Below are 23,220 nucleotides of genomic sequence, written 5' to 3'. Positions count from 1 at the left end.
CACTGTCAAGGATACCATCACCCTCCCAGTCATCCAGTCTTGCAACCTAGGTATATCCTCAACTCTTTACTGTCATTCACTCCCCAAATCCAACCTGTTGCCAACTCCTATTGATTTCACCTTCGTGACATCTCTGCCATATATGTTCTCTTTTCTCTTCTGACATTGCTGCCAATCTGGTCCAAGTCTTTATCATCTCATACTTGGACTAATGAAACACCTTGTGGCTTGGTCTCCTGACTCAAGTCACTCCTCATTCCAGTCCATTCTCCACTCCTTTGTTAAAGTAATCTTTCTAAAAAAAGGGCCCCTGGAACCAAAGAAGAGCGAAGAACTCAACCCATCTATGGAGTCCAAATGAAACCATTTGCTGTTTGAGGAAGTCTGCTCCATTACCCTTCTCCCAGGAACTCTGGATGTGAGTGATTTTCAGCCCCGTACTGGACAACCAGGAAGTTTTCTGTCACCCAGGACAGAGCACAGTCTCTTCCTAGAACTCCTGGAGCTGCAAGTGCATCTGCAAAGAGAAGTAGCAGCTCAGTACCACTTTGAGGCTCTAGGATGGGTGCAAGGGTCAGGGGGAAAGCAAGCCCCTCTCCCCCCATACTCTGTCCCTTTGGGGCTGCTGGGATGCCAAGGAGAATGAGGTGAATGGATGTGATGATCTAACACCTGGCTCTGTTCCAATTGCCCCAGTAAGGGACTGACCTCCTACTGATCTTCAAAGAGCCTATCTCTAGGAGTAGGCCAGCCCAAGGTCATGAAACCCAATGCCTCCCACCCTGGACCCTGGTTGACTTTGAAAGGCTAATGACTTCCCAGACTGTCCTTGACCCCAGCATCTTTGACCTTCAGGAAAGATCTTGAACTGCCCTCTGCTGCTAGTGTCTGAATGTCTAGATTCCCCAACAGAAGCAAGGGATTGATGGTTGGGGATTCCCCCATATCCCTGCTCCACAGACAGACACAAGGCACCACCTTTGCAAAATAAACTTGCTTAAACTAAAAACAACAACAAAAAAACCCAAAGTAATGTTCCTGAAGTACAGATTATGACTAAATTATCTCTTCCTCTCTCCCTTGCCACTCTATAAACTCCAATAATTCCCTATCACCTCTGGCATCAAATATAAAATCCTCTGGAATTCCAAGCATTTTATAACCTTCCCCACCCCTTCCCAGTCTTCTTACACCTTACACTCCCTCCCCCTCACCAAGTACTCTTTGATACAGGGACGTTGGCCTTCTTCCTGTTCCTTTAATAAGATACTCGTCTCCCAACTCTGGGCATTTTCAGTCTTACTTCCTTGACTGGGATGTTACGTTAGGGATAGCTTCTCCATACTTTTGTAGGAGATGCCAGAATAATTTTTGGTTCTGATTTGAATACTCTGTGATATTAATACTGCTTTCTCTGGATATTGAGTGCTTCAAGGATCTTGGGAGTGGCTGAGATCAGGGAGATGTAAGCTTTCTGTGTACCCTAAGTGGTATAATCTAGGGTAATATTTGATCACTGCCCTAAACTTTGTTAAGCTTCTGACCATATATAGTAAAGGTCAACACAATGACAGCATTGTCCTCAGTTGGAGCCCCAGGAGTTTAGAATCTAGAATCATAAAGCCATCTCCTTTCTCTTCCTTTTCCTTATCTTGTGCATGACCTCAGGCTCCCTTCCCTACAGGATCCACTGCTATTCTTTGTTCAAGTGCAGAAGTTCAGGCTCTGGCCCAGTTTCCACACTGGAAAGCTCTGAACAGACCCTTTTGGCTTTTAACCTCTTCCTCTTTTAACCTCTTCCTCAGGCTGTTCCCTATGCTGACCTGGGCTAGAAAAAATGTCCTACAGTTATTTCTTTTTAGATTTCCCCCTCTCTATTTTGTCTTGATGTTTATTGGATTAGTGATAAGGGAAATCTGATTGTAATGTCTCTTTTTCTTCTACCCTCTTTAATGATCTTCCAAGCCTGTTACTTTTGGACCAAGATTTAAACCTTGGTCTTTTGCGTTTCTGTATATACCAGGGCCAAACACTATTCCTCTCTTGTAGCCCTTTACAACTTAGGACACCAAATAATCAAAAACAGTTAATTTTGGATTTTTTTTTTATTTAGAGAAAGCTAGCTTTAAAGTACTACTTAAGTCAGCAAATGATGAATTTTAAAGGACAGATAAACTTTGGGTTTTTTCAGATGGAAGAAAGAAGAAAGGTGGGCAAGCCAATAATACTATTTTCATCAGTCCTCTTGCAGGGGAAAAGTTCAGTAACCATCAGAAGGTCTCCACTTGGGGAAGCAAGTTGCCCCATTCTCCTGAGATCAGCAGCTCAATTCCTGTGGCCTCCAATAACTGCCTTCTAGTCCTTGGATTCCTGCAGGTACTGACACTCAGTCTTTTCACCTAAATTACAAGTGCCAGCCACATCTAACCCTACACAAGCTCTTGGAATCAGCTCTTTCTTTTTGCCAAGTAAGAAAGAAAACAAAGCGGTCTGTAACTATATCTTCTAGAATCTCACCCAGGTAGACTGAAAATTTCTCTTCTGCCCACAGAAATTCTTCCTCAAAAACCCTGTTACACAAGCAAAACAAAAGAATACAAACAGAATACAAGGTGACTTTTGAAGGAGGAAGGCGGTAACAGGAATGGGGTGACAATCAGGAAAGGCATCAGGTAGAAGCACTTGAGCAAATCTTTGAAGAAAGTTAAGTCTTCTGTAAATTAGAGGTAAGGAGAGTGTATTCTAGGTATGAGGGAACAGCCTGTTCAAAGGCAAAGAGATCCAGCCTGGCAAGATTTGGCAGAGTTCGTGGTTCCTCAGCATAATCAATCCTTAAGTTCTCTATATCATTTCCATAACATAAAAACTTAGATGGAGGACTGGAGAAGAGGTCATAGCGAGTAGCGGACACTTAAATGTTTGAATTGACTTTAAGCCGGAACATATAGCCAGGCCAAATTCTGCATACTGCTTCTGGAAAGTTGCAGAGATGTTTCCTTTCTAGGCAAGGATCGGACTAGATGGTATTTGAGGTCCCTTCCAACTGTGAAATTCCGTGATTCTGTGAAGTAATGCGCCAGAGGTCACCCACATAGTAAGGTGGTGAGAAAGACTTTAAAACCAGATTCTTGATTCCAAATCCAGCGCTGTCTCCACTGTGTCATGCTGCCTCTCATACAGTGGTGAAATTTAGACTTTGGGAGGGGGTTTACAGAAGAAGAAATCTTCTGGCTTTAAATCTGTTCAGTCTGTGATACTCAGGAGACATCCGGGTCTAGCAGGCTGCTGGAGATGCTTTGGGGGTCCTTATTATAACTACGAAAATGGAATAAATGAGGGCTAAGATCACCCTGCAAATTATAATTCCTCCACGAAGTTTTTCCTGATCTCTGGGGAAGTTATGACCCTTCTCTTCCTCCCCTCCCCTCCCCCCTGCTTTGTTTACACGTGACAAGAACTCCTATTTACGAAGAACTTTAAGGTTACAAAATGCTTCTTACTCGGAGAAAGCAGTTCAAGTATTATCATTACCGTTTTACAGAGGAGGACACTGTGGACGTGCTCAGGGTCACAAAGCGGACTCGAACTCAATCCTAGGGCTCTCAGCCTGCCTTCTATCCCAGGCTCTGCGGCCTCTCCCCCGGCAGCGTGGGGTAGGCGGTGCACCCGCGACGGCCGCACGCGCTAAGGTGGCTCTAACGCTCGGGACTAGCCGACGAGGCTCGAGCTCCCCGAGCCCAGACTACGCCAGAAGGACCAGGTGCTGGGCAGACAGAAGATGAGTCCAGACAGAGACTGCGCGTCCCGTAGGCGGGCAGAGGAGGTGCTTATTAGCTGCTCGGAGAGTAGGCGGTAAACAGCTCGCGAGATTTTATCAGAGGGAGAGGGGCGGGGGAGAGAGAGGTCCGTGGGGCCGTGCCCTGCTCTGCCCTTTCCTGCCCCGCCCCCTGAGCCTCGACTCCGCCCCCGGGTCGATCTCGCCTTCTCCTGTGCGCGTGCGCCGGCGCGGGTTCTCGCGCGGCGCGTGCCCCGGTCGCCAGCTTTGGCGAGGTGGGCGCGCGCGCGCGCCGCGTATAGTGCTAGCGGGGGAGCGGGCCAGGGTTGTGAGACGGCTTTGGCAGAGTGGACTCAGTCCTCAGCCAGCACTAGCAGCAAGTTGCGGAGGCCCTAGCTCAGCCTGGGCGGGAAGGGGCGGGAAGGATCGGACGCGCCCGTCCCGGGCGCCAGCTCCACTCCGCTCGCCGCCCCCGCGCAGAATTTTGGGTTCGCGGCGGCCCCGGCTCCAGCCGCGCCGCCGTGTCGGGGACCATGAGCCGCCGGGCCCCGCCGCGGGCCCCTCCGGGCTGAGGGGCCGCCGCCGCGTGGGCTGCGGAAGGTGGACGCCCCCGGCCGCCGCCGCCGGGTCCCCAGCGAGCCCCCGGCTCCCAAGGCTGGGGCCCCGGAGCCCGCGCGCCCGGAAAGAGAATGCACTCGCCCGTGGACCCCAGCGTCAAGCAGGCTCTGAGGAAAAAGCCCCCCGAGAGGACCCCGGAGGTGAGCGAGCCCTGGCTTCGCGGCCCCCCTCGCCTCTCCCCGGGCCGCCGGGGCAGGAAGCTGCGCGGGGCGGGGCGGGGTGGTGGAGGCGAGGAGTGGGGAGCTCGGCCGGCTTGTCCCAACAACTTTTCAAAGCGCAACTCTCCTGGGCTCAGTGGGAACTGCTTACCGCTACAACGGGGGGCGCCCCGCTATCCCTCCCCCCCGCCCGACCTCGGGGCGCGGGGTCCGACCGCCGGGGAGTGAGTGGTGGAAATGATTGAAACGCAGCAGTGGAGGCTTGTCTGCGTGCGGCCCGCGGTCAAGTGGCCGGAGCTCCCCGGTGACAGGAGGGCCGTGAGGGCGCCCTCGGGGGGAGTAGGATTGTTTGGGGCGATCTTCTGGGAGACCTTGACCTTGCGTCTCCTCCAGTGATCTCCACCACTGCTGTAGACACTTCCCACAAAAGGAACCTGCTGCCCCGGGTCCCCTCGTCCGTGATACCAGCTTGCCACCGAGGCACGGTTCTCAAACTTGACCTCTGAATCTGCAGTGGCTTCCTTGAGGTTGTCTCCGATTTAGCAGCATGCCTTTCTTTAGTTACATGGTTTGCTCTTTCCTGATCTTTCTCTGTATCCAGCTTGCAGGGTGTTCTTGAAATCAAGTCAGTTTGGTAGGTTTCCTTTTGTAACGTAACTGACATCTCTTTCTGTGCAGCTGCTCTCTTTGCTTCCAGTCATTTCCTGTAATCCCTAAATGTACTTTTGACAGGCATCTTCGGCAACTTTGAGAAGCAGAATAGGTGAGGTATCATTCTCTCCCTAAATGAAATCGCTCAGCCTGGCAGGTGACAAGGGATTAACGAAAAAATTAAGACTCCTTGTTTAATAGGAAGCGTGACATGAACCTGGAATTAAGTAATTACTTAAATAAGGATCCCATAGTGTTATAAGAGTATTTAAGAAATGACTTTTTAAACGTTTCTGTAGTTGAACACTGACCTCAATCCATTTTCTGTTAAATTATGTAACTTTTGAGCTGGTGATGAAACTTGTCAAGAGATGAATTGCAGGCAGTTGTAACTTTCATTTGGAAATTTGTCATCTACTTTACCTGAATGCACATTTCAAGGTTTTTTGGTTTTGTTTTTAAAAAGTAATGGAATCAGGTTGAGGTATTTTAATACCAAAGTTTTCTCGGAGTCTACCATAGAACTTGCATTGCAGTAGTGTTTTGATTTTTGCCCTCTTTTGTACTTCACTCTTTTGTGGTAGAAAGAACACTGACTTGAGAAGCAGAGGCACCAACATTGAGCACAGTGCCTGGTACATAGTAGGCTCTTAAGCTTACTGACCTGGATTCACATCCTAAGGACCAGATCATTTCATTTCTATGAGCCTCAGTTTTCTCATCTGTAAAATGAGAGAGTAGGTGACCTCCAGTATCCCTTTCAGCTCTAAGTCTGTCACTGTATAATTTCAGTACTTCAGGGATCCATGATTCTGTAAATTATGAAGTTCCTGTCCCTCAGTTAAGTAGGGTACTTAAAGTAGTTTTCAGAAATTTCTTGAACTAAAAATTTCATCACCCAGATAATCTCTGTATTTAGCTGGGCTGATTTTTAGCTTAGTTTACATAGGGGTCTATCTTCAGGCCTGTATTTCAAGCCTTTCTTAGCTTGGAAATTTGCAAAAACTTGCATTCTGATTGGGTGGATTTTTAGATCCAAGGGTCACTTCCATGTCACAGGACTAGGAATTTAATAAGATGAGAGACAATCACCTGTCAAGAATGGCAAATAAGCCATTATGCTTTGACTATAGATTGGAAAAATAGATTATGAAGAGATTTAAATGCCAAGGAAAAAAGGTTATAGGGAGTAATAGCCGGAATAGGGAGCAGATAAAGTTTTTTGAATAGGGAAGTGATATCAGCCAGTCTTTATTAAATGCCTCTTATGTGCCAGGCACTGTGCTGACCAATGGGGATACAAAAAGAGCCAAAAGCCAGTCCTGGCCTTAAGGAGTTTATAATCCAATGGAGGAAGACTATGTGGAAACAAATGTCTACAAAGCATGATTTACATATACATACGCATATACACATACTGACATACACATAATATGTATGTCTATGTGTGTGTATACATACATGCATGTATGTATATGAAATAATTAACATGGGGAAGGCACTGGAATGAAGAGGAATTGGAAAAGGCTTCCTGTAAAAGATGGGGTTTTAGTTGGAGCTGAAAAGGAAGCAAGGCAAGTGAGTAAGCAGAGTTGAGGGTTAGACCTACACTTAAGGAAAATCTTGACAGCTATGTGGAAGATAAATTGGAATGGGGAGAGACTTGAGGGGAGGTGTTTTTGTTCAATGGTAGATTGCAGTGCATTTATTTTCAGCCTTTGGGGCTGTAATAATAGTAACTAGCACTTATAAAGTACTTTCAAGTGTACTACTTTCTAGGTAAGATTCACTCTGGGTAAACTGCTATTTTATTCTAATGTGTTCCTCTGTTGTAATTTAGATAGTTTTCTAGGAGAAATCCGCAGTTTTAATTTGTTGGAGATTATGATTCATTTTTTTCTGGTCCTTATATACAAGCTGTTCTGGTTATATACCTGGACCTCATTATATACAAGCTGTTCAATGTTTGAGATTGGAATGAGATGAGGTACTTGTAAGGCTGACAGTTAACAAAAGTTTGCTTGACTGTAACACAGAACTCAGCAAGAGTTCAGTCTTAGTTCCCTTCGTTTCCACATGGAAACATGTCTGCTCACCGGGGTATGTTGAATGTAGTGTCATACAGCCGTGGGCTATCTTCAAAGTCTGAGGAGCACAGCCTTCTCATAGGCTGGCTTTTTATGTCACAGGTGACAAGGAAGCTCTGTCAGTGGCTCAGACCTTTGCTTCCTGGACCAGTTAAGTTCCAGGAACAGAATCTCTGCCTTTTAGGAGAAAAAAATCTAGCCTACTCTACATGGAAGATTCTGCTCCTACAACACCCCCAGTCTTTGATGGCAAAGTCCTAAATGACCTTAGTGGACAGCCCTCACTTTGAGGATGGAAGAATACTGGAATAGGTGGTACTGGGGGAGGAAATGAGCACTGGTAAAAGAAAATAAAGACAGAAAAAAAAAAGACAATTAGTATGAATTTTGCTTGAAGAAATACAGGACCAGGGTGATTGAATTTGAAGGACAGAAAAGACCAGAAATCCCAGCTTTGCTCTCCCTGATTTGGAAGGACCAAATACTGGGTCTGTTACATGGTAGGTGATATTGAGTGCAGTTCATAGTGGATCTCGAGTGTAAAATGAGAACAATAAAAAGGAGAAGCAGTAGGAACATCAGTAATATAGTACAAATAATGACACTACTTGCACTCTCCCTGATCTTCATTATGGGCCAGGGTTACCTGTATAGTAAAAAAGCTAATAGGTCATTGAAGTCCTTCATGTAGGCTTGCTTCAGTGCTACCAACTTCGTAGTGCTCCCCACCCCACCAGGTAGGATATCCGCTCTCTGGTATCCCCATCTAGGGGAATTAATAACAAGTCTCTGCTTCTTTGCTGAGTGGTTGTTCCCTTCTTGAAGGTGGGTCTTTGGTATTGAGGAGGCAGGATGTTAGGGCTGCTACTAGAGGCCTATACAATATTATCATAAATTGTTTTTCCCAAAAGCTCCATTAAACAGAGAATTGGTGTGCATCTCTTACTGATCCTTAGATGATCACTACACGTAGTGTTTTATGCTTATGCTTTTGAAGAGTACTATTAATGAAGAAAACTGAATTCTGCAGACCTTGATTCACTGTAGATTAATGCAGCCCAATTTATTTAACCAGTGCTGCTCAAAAATTCTTTTTTTTTGAGTTATGTCTCAGATCTTCTCTTCAAGTTCTTAGCTTCACTTTCCCTCCCTACAAATGTCCTCATGACCAACTTTATTAAGACCATCTGGCATGAATTCTCTTTTCTGTGTTGGATATCTGTCTTTTCATCCTCTCCTGTGTCACAATAAATATCTTTTTTTTATAAAGCAAATCTTTTTTCTTACTATTCCTTAGTATTGTCTTAAATTTAAATTGGTTGTTTATAATACTCATTTCTTTACCCTGCTACTATCTAACTCATTGTTTGTTAGTCTGATTATTTATTTACTTGTATAAAGGGTAAAAGGCTACAGGGGGGCTTGTAATCTGCAGTTCAATGTGAAGTTTGAGTTTCCCTACCTTGATCATATTTATATACTTTTTTTACTTCAGAGGATCATTCATTTTGTCCCTTTCCTTCAGCTCCTCTTATATTCCCCCTCTGCTGACTCTCTCTGCCTTCAAATATGCCTCTGCTATCTTGGGGAAACAAGCAATTGCTTCATTCTGTCTTTATTTTTCTCTTTTCAAATATTTGATAAAGCAGGCCAACTGTTTCCTGCATATATAGAAGGAAATAGAAATTAGCATAATTCTTAACCATTCTGCCATTTGATTGCTGTTCTGATTTAAAGTTTTGGATTATATGCAAATAAACATAAAGATTTGAGAAGTTAGGGAGATTAGTCAAGTGAGAACCCTAGATTGGGGAGAATAACAAGGAGGTAATAAGATTAAGGATAATGGAGTATTGTGAATTTTAATTAACTGGAAAAAATGACTTACTTTGTTGAGGTTAAACAGTTTGATATGCTCTTAAACCCTTCATATGCAAAACACCTTGAATTCTCTGAATGCTGAATTCTGAAAACTCAAATAATAAAATTTTTTTGTTACTAAAAACATTTGATTTCATGAAAAATTATCAAGCTGTATTGTACAGTTAATGATGCTTGCTGTCTGTGTTAACTTCTTATTGAAAGAAGATTGGCTGGTTGTATTTTGGTTATGTTTGTACTTTGGGGTAAATAAATTTTCTTTGTATTTAAGAACTAGCACAAACCTTTAAGATCTAGATGAAATTTTCAGTTTTCAAGAAAAACAGATCAGCATATTGCTTTGAGGCAATGGTTTCTTATCATCAGATCCAGACTCAAATTAATGTCTGATCAGCTGGGGGTCTTCAAAGCTTCTGACTGAAGTAGTCAAGGAAAACTTTGTGGAGGAGGTTGTACTTGAGTTAGGGCCTTGAAAGGGCTAGGCCCTGGGCAAATAAATCACCCTCTCAGTGGTAATACAGACAACTCTCTTAAGATTTTAAGTTGCAATTCAGTTGCTTAGTATTCTTAGAGGAAGTTTCCTCACCTGAAGTTCCCAATATCAATGAAATCAAAGATCCAGCTTTAAAAAAAGGTGGATAATATTACTTATCTTTAGCTGTAGTGTCTTTGAATATTCGGAATTGGAATTGATTTAGAATGCTTCAGGAAATATCTTAGTGGTTGAGAATTCTTCTAGCTGACTGCAAATGGGGCATTTAGAAACATGGTACTTGTAAATAGTTTAGTAGTAGAACTTTTTTGTGAATTAACAATCTCAGTATTTGATTTTTTTTATCTTTGAGAAGTATAATCATTTTAGTTTCTTTTTATCTTGAGATATTTCCTAAGATTTAATTTTTTAAAGAGAACTTCCATTCCTTATTTTTAATTTGTGTGTAATTCAAGTAATAGCTGACTACAGTTACACATTTTGCCACTTTAGGGAAAAATATACACAAACAACCTTTTAGTAATAGGAGGGATATATAGTCTAATCAGTTTAGGTGAAGAAATGCCAAACTGGCTGGGTCAGATGGCTCAAGCCTATAATCTTAGCTACTAGGGAGGTTGAGGATGGTAATCTGTAATACTTGAGAGTTTTCATTTGCGGTGGACTACATCTATCAGTTCCTACTAAATTCAGCGTTAATATGATGAGCCCCCAGTTGGTGGAAGGTGGAGGGTACAAAGGAAGGAAGAGCAAACTGGCTCAGGTGGAAAATAGAGCTGGTCAAAGTTCCCATGAGAATCAGTGGTGACATCAGTCCTGTCAGTAGTGGACCCTTCACTTCCACCCTGGGTGAGTTGAAGAGAGCCAGTCTTAAAGAAAAAAAAAAATAAAAATGCCAAAATGAAAGAATTGAGGTGCCTCAACTTGTTTTGAAGTTAGTCAGTGACTTGCATTAGTTTGAAAGCCTTGTCAGAGAATATTGCTTGAGGCAGTTTTGTCATGGCCAGATTGAAGAAAATTTAGAGGTGATAAGGTTTAGGGTGGGTGGGAGAAAGAAATAGTGTGGAAAAAGACAATTAAGAAAAAAGTAATCTTGACCACTGAGTGAAGAAGGCTTGTGAATGAAAAACTGTTACACTAAGCCAAAAATGCATAGCATCTCATTAAAAGAAAAGCTAGAGTTTTTTGTAACTTTATTTTACTGTGTACCATAGGAGACATTTAAGCAGGGATGTACACATTATACTTCCTACCTGATAAGTACTTGTACATCTTAGAGGCTCCTACGTACCTGACTGCTTCTTCCTAGTCTTCTTTGCTGCATTATCATCTTTGCCCTGCCCCTACAACCTGGGTGTTTTCCTGGGCTATCATGGGCCTCTTCTTTCTCTATGCTCTCTGTCAATGATCTCATCAGTTCCCGTGGGTCCCCATATCATCCCTATGCAGATTTACTCCTAGATCTATTTATCCAGCCCTAATCTCCAGTTGCCACAATGATGAACTGTCTACTGACGAACTCCAGCTGAATATGCCATGGGCATCTAAAACCCTAAATATATAAAATTTAAGACATTATTTCTTCCCTCTAAGTTCACCAGTCCTCCACATACATATTTTTCTGTGGTATCTACTACCATTCTTCTGGTCACTCAACTTCAGAGCCATCTCATACTCTTTCTTCCTCCTCACCTAATATCCAACCAATTGGAAGTCTTGCTGATTTTACAACACATCTTTTATTCTTACTCTGCTTACTACTTTAGTTCAAACTCTTATCATCCGATGGTTTATTTATTTATTTTAATCAATCAATCAATTAATTAATTAATTTAACTTTTAACATTCATTTTAACAAAATTTTGGGTTCCAAATTTTCTTCCCTTATGTCCCCTCCCCCCACCCCAAAACACGGAGCGCTCTAATTGCCCCTATCACCAATCTGCTCTCTCTTCTATCATCCCTCTCTGCCCTTGTCCTGTAGGGCCAAATAACTTTCTGTACCCCTTTACCTGTATTTCTTATTTCCTAGTGGCAAGAACAGCACTCAACAGTTGTTCCTAAAACTTTGAGTTCCAACTTCTTTTCCTCCCTCCCTCCTCACCCCTTCCCTTTGGAAGGCAAGCAATTCAATATAGGCCAAATCTGTGCAGTTTTGCAAATGACTTCCATAATAGTCGTGTTGTATAAGACTAACTATATTTCCCTCCATCCTATCCTGCCCCCCATTTCTTCTGTTCTCTCTTTTGATCCTGTCCCTCCCCATGAGTGTCGACCTTAAATTGCTCCCTCCTCCCCATGCCCTCCCTTCCATCATCCCCCCCCCCTGCTATCCCCTTATCCCCCACTTTCCTGTATTGTAAGATAGGTTTTCATACCAAAATGAGTGTGCATTTTATTCCTTCCTTTAGTGGAATGTGATGAGAGTAAACTTCATGTTTTTCTCTCACCTCCCTTCTTTATCCCTCCACTAATAAGTCTTTTGCTTGCCTCTTTTATGAGAAATAATTTGCCCCATTCCATTTCTCCCTTTCTCCTCCCAATATATTTCTCTCTCACTGCTTGATTTCATTTTTTTTAAGATATGATCCCATCCTCTTCAATTCACTCTGTGTACTCTGTCTCTATGTGTGTGTGTGCGTGTGCGTGTGCATGTGTGTGTGTGTAATCCCACCCAGTACCCAGATACTGAATAGTTTCAAGAGTTACAAATATTGTCTTTCCATGTAGGAATGTAAACAGTTCAACTTTTATAAGTCCCTTATGACTTCTCTTTGCTGTTTACCTTTTCATGCTTCTCTTCATTCTTGTGTTTGAAAGTCAAATTTTCTTTTCAGCTTCTGGTCTTTTCAACAAGAATGCTTGAAAGTCCTCTATTTCATTGAAAGACCAATTTTTCCCCTGAAGTATTATACTCAGTTTTGCTGGGTAGGTGATTCTTGGTTTTAGTCCTAGTTCCTTTGACTTCTGGAATATCCTATTCCATGCCCTTCGATCCCTTAATGCAGAAGCTGCTAGATCTTGTGTTATCCTGATTGTATTTCCACAATACTTGAATTGTTTCTTTCTAGCTGCTTGCAATATTTTCTCCTTGACCAGGGAAGTCTGGAATTTGGCCACAATGTTCCTAGGAGTTTCTCTTTTTGGATCTCTTTCAGGCAGTGTTCTGTGGATTCCTTGAATACTTATTTTGCCCTCTGGTTCTAGAATCTCAGGGCAGTTGTCCTTGATAATTTCATGAAAGATGATGTCTAGGCTCTTTTTTTGATCATGGCTTTCAGGTAGTCCCATAATTTTTAAATAGTCTCTCCTGGATCTATTTTCCAGGTCAGTTGTTTTTCCAATGAGATATTTCACATTATCTTCCATTTTTTCATTCTTTTGGTTTTGTTTTGTGATTTCTTGGTTTCTCATAAAGTCATTAGCCTCCATCTGTTCCATTCTAATTTTGAAAGAACTATTTTCTTCAGTGAGCTTTTGAATCTGCTTTTCCATTTGGCTAATTCTGCTTTTTAAAGCATTCTTCTCCTCATTGGCTTTTTGAACCTCTTTTGCCAATTGAGTTAGTCTGTTTTTCAAGGTGTTATTTTCTTCAGCATTTTTTTGGGTCTCCTTTAGCAGGGTGTTTACTTGTTTTTCATGCTTTTCTTGTATCTCTCTCATTTCTCTTCCCAGTTTTTCCTCCACCTCTCTAACTTGATTTTCAAAATCCTTTTTGAGCTCTTCCATGGCCTGAGCCCATTGAGTGGGCTGGGATACAGAAGCCTTGACTTCTGTGTCTTTCCCTGATGGTAAGCATTGTTCTTCCTCATCTGAAAGGAAGGGAGGAAATACCTGTTCACTAAGAAAGTAACCTTCTATAGGCTTATTTTTTTTCCCTTTTCTGGGCATTTTCCCAGCCAGTGACTTGACTTCTGAATATTCTCTTCACACCCACTTTGCCTCCAGATCTGCCCAGCCATCACTTGGGGTCTGAGATTCAAATGCTGCTTCCCAGCCTCAGAGCTTTGGCGGGGGTGGGGCTGCTATTCAGTGTGAGATTAAGTTCAGGTGCTCAGGTGGGGCAGGGCCGCCTCATGGTCTCAGTTCCCTCAGGGGGTTTATGCAGACACCTTCCACAATGGATCCAGGGTCCTGCCTGCTTGGGGAGCCCCGGTCTGCTCCTGCCTCCGCTGCTGCCTCCCGAGGGGGCCTGAGTTATGGGGGCACCCCTCTCCCCTCTCAACCCACCAAAGAGACCCTCTCACCGACCCTTGTCACCTGTGGGTGGAGGGACCTGCGGGCCGCTGGAGATCCTGTCCCTGAAGCCTGCTCGGATCTGCTCCTCTCGGTGCTGTGGTCACGGCAGGGCTGGGCTCCGCTCCAGGGTCTACAGCGCAAAGGACTTTTTGCGAGAGGTTTTTAGGCTCTCTGGAACAGAAAACTCGTGTGCTCCGTTGTTCTGTGGCTTCTGCTGCTCCAGAATTTGTTGGGAGTTCTTTTTTACAGATATTTTATGGGCTGTGGGTTCGGAGCTAGTATATGTGTGTCTTTCTACTACGCCATCCTGGCTCAGGCCCCCCCCCCCCCCCCCCATGGTTTATTTATTGTGACAGTCTCCTATTTTGGCTCCTTTTAGTCTTTTACATTTCTAATCTATTCCTCCATACAGCTGCCAAAATAATCTTCCTAAAGCAAAAGTCTGACCATGCCAGTCCTCTGCTTATGATCCTTTAGAAGTTCCTTATTGCCTCTAGATTAAAATAAAAATACATTAGTTTGACTTTTAAAGCTCTTTACCATCTGACTCCAGTCTCCCTATCCAGGCTTATTTTATGTTTTTCCTTTTTATTTCCTCTTTGTTTCTACTAAACTGACTTAGTTGGTATTAATGGAACACTATATTCCATCTCTCTATACCTTCGCAGGGTCTCATCCCCCTCCTGGATTATGTTCCTTCCTCACCTTCATTCTTAGAACTTTCAACGCCCAACAGTTATTTAGATTTTTGACTTCCTTCCGAGCTTAACAGTTGTATAGACTCTGCTCAGGAGACTTTACTGATCCCAATGGTGAGTGCTTGCTTTGGATACCTGTTATGTAGGTACTTAATAAGTACCTATTAGATTGAATTTACTTGTTGGATTGAACCCAGTGGTTTTCAAAATATGGTTTCCGCTACTCCCCAGGATCTCCAAGACTCTTTGGGGATCCATTATTGTTGGGACTGGAAGCTCAATTCCGTGTGGACAGTCTCGGGCAGGTAAAAGTGGGACTTCTAAATCTTAGAGTCTTACGAGGCCCTCCATGAACAGCGGGGGTTCGAGAAGGTCAGACCGAGCTAGCTCAGCTAGCTCGGGTATTTCCGCCTCTCCCCCGGAGATACCTGATGGGTGGAGTCTCCCTGCCCTCGAGGTCGTCCCGGATTGGAGCACACCTAGTTACCTAACAGCACGGTATTGAGATGCAAACTGTGTGGCTGAAGATTAAGTAGGATTGAGGAAGCCTAAAAGCTCTCTCTTAGCACGTGTGGAGCCAAAGAGAAAAGTAGGGCTCCGCTTCTTTTCTTTTCTCTCTCCCCTCCCCCTCTCTCCCCGCTTGTACTTCTACTTCCAATCCCTTAAGCTTAGCCTCCTTAGGAAATCTCCCCCTCTTCCTCCTAAGAAAGAAGAGCCCCCTGCACTTGTAACCGAAACCCTGTAATAAAGCTCAACCCCTGTTTGACTCTGGAACGTCCTTTCTCTCATACGTGCATCCGGCGTGGCCAGCCGAAGACCTCGGGAGGTGAGGTAAGAAAGACTCGGGTAGCCCAATACAGGCCTCTAGGCTTGGCACATTATTTCAAAACTATTTTCACAATATTACTAAGACATTTTAATTTCTAACATGATAAAATTGGTAGAATAAAACCCTATATAAACAAGAGGTTTTTGGAGATCCTCAATAATTTTTAAGAATGCCAAAGGATCCTGAGCTACAGTTTGGGAATCATTGAATTAGATTATAGAAATGTAAGTCATGGAACATCCACTATTATTATGAGACTGTCATGAAAATGGTCATATTTGATGGAGTTATTGATAAAGATGTTAAAGGTAACATTTTGTAAAACCAGTTCTTGAAAGGTGTTACTCCTATCAAAGGGCAAAAATAGTGACTTTTCAGATGTTTATGGTGTGTATCCACAAGTTCAACTAAATTTAAAATTGACAAATGACAAAACCTGACAGTAGATACTAAAGACTTGTTTACGTTCATTTACAAATGAGAAAAATACTTTCCCCTGATGCATAATATATTGAGGGAGATAAAGTTGTTTGTAATGCTCAATACTTAGCGCATATATTTTGCTGTTGCAGAGTTTGCAACATTTAAATATTTTACTTGGCTAGTGGGGAAAATTTAAGCATTTCCTTCCTTGATTGGCTGGGGACTATTTCTGTGAATTCAACTCAGCTAAACGGGCTAAGGATGCCCTCATGAAGATCTTCCACTAGCATGGAATGAATTTTGTAAACAAATTGGCAAAGTACTACCCTTGAAAAGAGACCTATTGGGTATTATCACAACCAGTAGGAGGAATATAAGAACTTCCCGTCACAATCCTCCAGTGAAGTCTCTCCAGCAGAGGCCATGAGTCTGTGGGGACATTTGACCTTGAAGTTTCCCTGATGGTAATCTGCCTACACCTCTAGAAAGGCATTAATCTGTAACCATAGCTGAGAGCCATCCAGACAGAACCCATCATATCATTGACCTGAATGTTTTGTTATTGGTGTCTATATTCCATTTTTTATAGTGATATGTGAAAGGGTTGACTTTTCAGTAGCATAAGAACCCTGTAACTCTTATGGTAATTGTGGTTGCTACTGTTGTTGTGGTGCTTCAGCTTTTACATGGCTCCTGAGGAGAAAGTAGCCCTTGCATGGCTCTCCCTCTCTCAAAGTCAAATGCAAGTCATGTTATCATTTCTCTGATGTCATGGTCCTCTTCGAAAAGGAAGGAAGATGAAAACCTGTGAGTAGAGAGAGCTGCCTAAGTGGGGACCCAGTTAGCTGGGTAACTCCTTTCCTCCCTTTCTCTCTCCTCCGTCCCTTCCTCTTTCTTTTCTTCCTTCCTTCCTTCCTTCCTTCCTTCCTTCCTTCCTTTTCTTCCTTTCTTTCCTTCTTTCTCTCTTTCCTTCTTTCTTTCCTTCTTTCTTTCCTTCTTTCTCTCTTTCCTTCCTTCTTTCTTTCTTTCCTTCTTTCTTTCTTTCTGTCTTTCTTTCCTTCCTTCTTTCCTTCTTTCTTTCCTTCTTTCTTTCTTTCTTTCCTTCTTTCTCTCTTTCCTTCTTTCCTTCCTTCTTTCCTCCTTTCTTTCTCTCTTTACTTCCCTTCCTTCCTTCCTTCCTCCCTCCCTCCCTCCCTCCCTCCCTCATGGGTCCCTGCCCAACCTCCACTCAGTGGCTACTTTTGGACCCTCCTGGCTTATACTCAACGTCAATAGTGTGATTTATCTATTTATTTTCTTTTCTATTAAAGAGGCTATGCCCCTGACTACCTTTTAAAGAGGCCTATTCACTGAATGGGCATCACCTTACTTTAACTGAGTCCCTGAAAAGACCTTAGATTAAAAGACCAAGGTCTCCCAGTGCATCCTGGGTCATCTCCAGTCATCACTGGATTCAGATGGCTCTGGAGAAGTAAGGCTGATGACTTGCACAGCCCTCCCTCACTCAGAACAGAGTCAAGTGCAAGTCATGTCATCATTTCTCTGATGGCATGGTCTTCTTCAAAAACGCAGGATGAACAAAACAATAGTATTGTTGTTCTTGTTCTTTCCATGTTTCACTTCATACAAGTCTTCCCAGGTTTCCATGTAAACATTTCTTCCATATTTTAGGGCACAGCGGTATTTAATCACATTCATAATTTGTTTAGCCAATTCCCCAATTCAAGGGTACCACCTTAATTTCCAGGTCTTTGCCACTAGAAACAGATCAACTATAAATATTTTTGTATATATGGATCCTTACTTTCTTTGATTTCTTTGGGCAAAATAAGTGTTAATGAACTGAGGCATAGCAGATGCTGTAGTGTATTGATTGAATTTGACCTTTATTTTGTTTGTTGATGCTACCATAATCTTTATACTTTATGGAAGGGAAAATGTTGAGGCTTCTATACAGAAGACCTCTGTAGTAGTAAACCAGTGAGGATCCTGTAAGGACTTCCAGAAGACATTTTGTCTTTTACTACACCCACCTTTGACCTGTGGTGGCACACCAGCTGAGTGGTTCTATATGTTACTTGTCCTTTTATCCCATGCCAGGACTGACATGCTGCATAAGTTCTTTCTTTTCTTTCCCCATGAGGCTAGACTAGAAGGACTTTGAGATTCCTCAAACTCTAACATTCTGTAATCCTCATGATCATCTAGTTTTAAATTTTAGAGACGTGGTTCTCTGCCATTCGTTGATTACCGTGCTTACAATAAAAGTTATTAGGAATACCTTCGTCCAAAAATTTGAAAGGAAATGTAGTTTAAAATTCGCAATTTTGTTATTTAAAAAATTTTAAACCATAAACACATAGTAGAAAGATATCTGTGACAGATGACAGAAGCAAGATTTTTCCCTGTTCTCCCATATTCTTTATTGTTTCTAGTTTCTTTTTGTATAAACTTCCATGTCCAAGGTGTTTTAAATCTTCATTTTTCCCTTTCACCTCATGTCTTTTACTGTCATAAAGTTAACAGCAACAAAAATAGTGTCATGTAAGGGAGCCTAGTGGAAAAATAGTATAAATGGAAATTGGTGATTACTTAGGTCTGGCGCATGGATTAACTGGTGTTCTTGTGGAGTAGTATGTTCTAGTTGAACAAAATTTTCTGGTGTAATAAATGGTTATCTTGAAAACCTTTTTGGTTGAAAATGTTTGTAAAATGTACTGTATTTTCCTAAGTAGAATGTAGGTATTACAGTTTAATCTTCGGTAGATCAATGGCAATAAAATATAGTATATTGTCCTTTAGATGTAGGATGTATACATTAGGTTATTGGGCAAAATTTGTTTTGATCATGCTATAATTTCTTTTTCAAAGAAATCCTTCATACAGACTTGTTGCCCCATCATAAAAATGGGAATTAAAAATCTTTCTTAATTGGATTGATTCTTTTTATTAGGTATTCCTAGCAATGAAGTGTTTTGTTTGTATAATCACTAAATTGAGAAGTTAAAAAATAAAGCTGTAATGAATTCTGTGTGAATTTTGTTTGAGGTAGTCTAACAGACTGGGACTGTGTGTACTAGTGAAAGGCTTGCCACACCCTGACTCTCCTGTTGGCTAACCCTTGGTGAGGGTGTGGTGGATCAATAAAAGGAAGTGCTGAGTCATCTTCCCTTCCCCCCACCTTTAGGGTAAGCATAAACTGTACCTTGCTCTTAGCTCTTTGTGGACTTCCCTGCTGTTCACTCATTTCTTAGTTTGACATCACAGCTTGCTCTGAAGCATTGGGTTACATGATTTACATTTAGTGCCTGCTGCAAAATTCTTTTACTGCATCTAGATTACCAGACAATTCTCTTTCATTTCATTTTCCTTAATTTCAAGTTGATGTCAGAAACTAAGTTCCTGCTGCCTGAGAGTGCTGCTCTGGGGTACACACTTTTATACTTCAGAAGAAATTAAATACTTTCTCCTTGCCCCAGGAGGTTTGTAGCCTAATTGAAGATACAAAATGTATTATTTAAAAACTTTTCTGCAAGATCTGAAGACAATAATAGTAAATACCATATTTTTATCTAATTAGGCATAGCAGATAAAGAGTTTGATGAGAGTGGTTTTTCATTGCCCTTCTAATCATGGTTATGCTTCAGTAGAATGTAAGCTTTTTGAAAGCAGGAATTGTTTCATTTTTTGCTTTCAAGCCACTGCACATAATACAAGCTTAAGAAATATTTATTTTGTATTGCCATTTCTGAATTGTAATCTCATACAACAGCTAGGTGGCATAGTAGACAGAGTGCCTGGCCAGGAGTCAGGAAGACTCATCTTGTGAGTTCAAATGTGACTTCAGATGCTTACTAGTTGTGTGACCCTTGGCAAGTTACATAACCCTGTTTGCATCAGTTTCCCCATTTGTAAAATGAGCTGGAGAAGGAAATGGCAAACCACTCCAGCATTTTTGTGAAGAAAACTCCATATGGTCTATGGGGTCACTACTGAACAAGTCATAAGAGTATGCCATTGTATTCATGCACCATGATTTAACTTATTTCCCAGTTGACAGCCCTCTACTGTATTTCCAGTTCTGTGCTAACCACAAAAAGTGCTGCCACTTTTTGGGTATATTTTGTTGTATATGGAGCCATTATTTTATCAGTGACAGAACCCTTGTAACAAATACTCATAGTCAAGTGAAACAGATTTCCACATCGCCAGTATTCAAAAATACTTGTCTCATTCTGCATCTGGAGTCCCTCATTTCTGCACGCTTCATTATAGATGATCTGGAGTTGTGGTTGCTCATTACATCTACAATCTTTCAAGTCCCTAAAAGTTGTCTCTATAGTATTGTTATCATAAAAATTGTTCTCCTATTTCTACTTATTTCTGTTTCACTTCGTTTTAAGTTTTCCCAGTTTTCTCTGAATCCTCCCTTTTTACCTTTCCTTATGACATGACATGATAATCTTACATACATAGGCTATAATTTTTGTTTAGCTTTTCCACGATTGATGTGGAATCCCCTAATTTCTAGTTCTTTACCATATCAAAAAGAATGGCTGTATATGTTTTTATACATGTGGATCATTTTCCTTTTTGGAGTGGTAATTTTTTGAGCATAGTTCCAGATTACTTCCTAGAATAACTCAATCAGTTCCCAGCTCCACCACCACCTCATTGTTTCTGTTTTCAAAATGGCCCTTCTAACAGTTGTCATTTTTTCATTTTGGGGGACTGGGAGATAGAACCCCAGAGTTGCTCTAATTTTCATTTCTTTGATTACTGATTTGGAACTTTAAAAAAATGTGGTTGTTGATAGCTTGGATTTCTTCTTTTGAAAACTGACTTCATATCCTTTGGCCATTTAGCTATTGAGGAATATTTTTATAAATTGGAATCAGTACCTGTATTGTAAGGAGGATTTTATTAGCTTTTTTTGATATTTGAAATACAACTTTATTATGATCTAAGTGAAAAAGGAATGGGAATGACAGTAACAAACAAGATTCACCACTGAATATTGTGATGGGACTGCAGAAGTCATATATTTGAAACTCAAGGGCACATAATTGCGGTCCAAAACAACTAAATATGCAAGTCCAAAATATGAATTATATATTTCTTTAAACTGCCATATTCACTCCTAAACCTATTCATTTCCTTCAGCATCCCAAAGATTAAGTACATATTGTACTCAGCTATATAATAAAGTGGCAAACACGATACACCACTGACATTACAGGACAGTTGCCTATAAAACTAGACCTCTGACACTGGGCTCTAGCTTCATTTTTTCATTCATCATCTTCATAAGGGAGCGCAGCTGTCTGAGCAGTCTGTAAGTCCTGCTCATACTGTGTGGCCAGTGCTGGATCCATGACAACCTCTGGAGGTGTGGGAGCAGGCATGGCAAGCAAACTCCATATTAAGGTCACCAGATAAGTTTTCTAGCAAGTCCAAGGAAGGGCTTCTTAAAGGTGTAGTTACTTTTGACTGAGATGTCATAGTACTGGAGATTCTTCTTCCTATGGAAGACAATTGATTTTGCCTTGACTTTTCTGTCCTTAATTTCCACTTTGCTGCCACACAACGCTATAGGGATATTTTCACATACTCATACCAGATCTCTAATTCAATTAGGTACATTCTTGTAAGTAACTCTTGATATTGCATCGAACAGTATAATGGTACACTGAGCTTGGATGTAATAGCCATCTCTGACCACCAAATTTCTCTTGGCCAACTGCATCCCATATGTTGAATTTAATAGGACCTCTGTTAGTATGAAACAGGATACGATGGACCTCAGCACCCAGGGTGGCTACATACTTCTTCTCAAATTCACCAGTCAAGTGATATTTTACAAATATGGTTTTCCCAGTACCTCCATCTCCAACTAATGCAAGTTTGAACTGCATTTGGGGTTCTCCTTGGGTGGCCATCACGATGGTTCTTCCAGAAGTGTCTCTGTCTCCACCTGACTGTGTTGGCCTTTTTAGAGTTAACTTTCTCGGGATCCATGGCCATGGCAATATCTAGTTTTCAGATGTTAGATAATAATTCCCAGAATAGCCCCAAGGATCCTACATAGTAATTACTAGAATCATAGTGATAGGCAGTTCTACTGAGACTGCTCCGTGAGAGACTGGGTGATGTAATGTGCTTCACTTGTGCAGAATGATGATATTGCTAAAGTTGACCTGTGAGCTTAATGTTGGCAAGGTGTCTTCTTTATCTGTTGCCTTATAAAGCAAGTGGGCACTGATCGGTGAGTGGGGAAACTACTGGGAGCCCACAGGGGAATCTGTGTGTATCTTGACTGGCCCCCATCAAAGCTTGAGAGGAATCCATAGGGGAACCCATTTGGAATTTGGGTAATGCATAGAGGAATGCATGTACCTGTCTCAACTGGCCCCCATTGAGACTTGAGGGAAGTTAGGGGAGTGTACAAGCTGTGCCTGTTTCAGTTGACCCCATCAAGACATAAGGGCAGCTGCTGCCCCACCCCCTTCATCCTGCCGTTGCAGAAGAGTTGTTAGGGAATGCTGTAGGAGTTGGTGCTCCCGTTATCACCACCTCCTTTTGAGAAGACTAGACTAGAATTAAGTAAGATTATTAATGCCTCCAAAGCTGTCTTCCTGTCCTTCCTGTCTGATCAGATCAAGAGTGGAGTCAAAAAACTCCAGTGCCTCCCACGTGTTATCTGTGAAACAGTACCATATATATTTTGGGCTATGAGATGATTATTGGAGAATTTTGCTACAAAATTTTTTTTATCCTCTAGTTAACAGTTTTTCTTCTAACCCTAAAAACTTTCATTTTACTTAAAGTTATTCATTTTTCTTTTGTGATCTTTTCTACCCATTGTTTGTTTATGAACTCTTTCTCAGTATATCTGAGAAATAATTTCTTTCCTTCCTATCTGATTTGTTTATAATATGACTCTTAAGTCATATATGCATTTGGAGCGTATCTTATATAGTGTGGCATATTGGTCTAAAGTCCAAATCTCATTTTTCCACCTTATTGCTTCCCAGTTTTTCCAGCAGTTTTTGTTGTCTAATGAGTCCTAATTCTAGCAACTGAGAACACTAGTCTTGGTTCTTTTGCTTCTGTATATCCAATTGACTCCACTGATTGACCTGTATTTCTTAATTAAAACGAAATCATTTTGATGATTACTGCTTTGTATAGCTTGAAATTTGGAATAGCCATTCTACCTACCTTCTCACTTTTTCCCCATTATTTTCCTTGAAATTTTTGACCTTTTGATTACTAGTGTGAATTTTTTTTTAGATCTGTTAAGTAATTCTTTGGTAGTTTGGTATGATACTGAATAAATTAATTTATATGAAATTTAATTTTTGTTAT

At 41.6% G+C, this 23,220-nt stretch overlaps 1 protein-coding gene, 1 long non-coding RNA gene and 2 pseudogenes across 9 annotated transcripts in view; 2 read left to right on the top strand and 2 right to left on the bottom strand.

Moving 5' to 3' along the window:
- The first annotated feature begins 346 nt into the window (after positions 1-346).
- On the top strand, positions 347-936 carry LOC140518129 (ran guanine nucleotide release factor pseudogene; annotated as a pseudogene).
- A 1,150-nt stretch (positions 937-2,086) lies between these two features.
- Positions 2,087-3,901, bottom strand: LOC140518131 (uncharacterized). The gene is made up of 2 exons (XR_011971834.1): positions 3,532-3,901; positions 2,087-3,315 (listed from the first exon to the last, which is right to left on the bottom strand). It is a non-coding gene; the product is annotated as an uncharacterized lncRNA (long non-coding RNA).
- Positions 3,902-4,358: 457 nt separating this feature from the next.
- Positions 4,359-23,220, top strand: part of RAPGEF6 (Rap guanine nucleotide exchange factor 6) — a 225,407-nt gene continuing 206,545 nt past the window's right edge. For 3 of the 8 annotated variants that reach the window (XM_072629969.1, XM_072629966.1, XM_072629967.1), the window contains exon 1: positions 4,359-4,533. In XM_072629969.1, coding sequence (XP_072486070.1) covers positions 4,465-4,533 — 69 coding nt within the window. In that variant the 5' untranslated portion in view covers positions 4,359-4,464. Of the gene's footprint in view, positions 4,534-14,650; positions 14,715-23,220 lie in introns of those variants that run through there. The other 5 variants (XM_072629968.1, XM_072629964.1, XM_072629972.1 and 2 more) reach the window with 4 other exon arrangements.
- On the bottom strand, positions 21,144-21,878 carry LOC140518130 (GTP-binding nuclear protein Ran pseudogene; annotated as a pseudogene).

The sequence above is a fragment of the Notamacropus eugenii genome, chromosome 1 (assembly GCF_028372415.1).
Source record: "Notamacropus eugenii isolate mMacEug1 chromosome 1, mMacEug1.pri_v2, whole genome shotgun sequence".
Taxonomy (NCBI): Eukaryota; Metazoa; Chordata; class Mammalia; order Diprotodontia; family Macropodidae; genus Notamacropus; species Notamacropus eugenii.
This window is presented reverse-complemented; position numbering and strand designations above follow the sequence as displayed.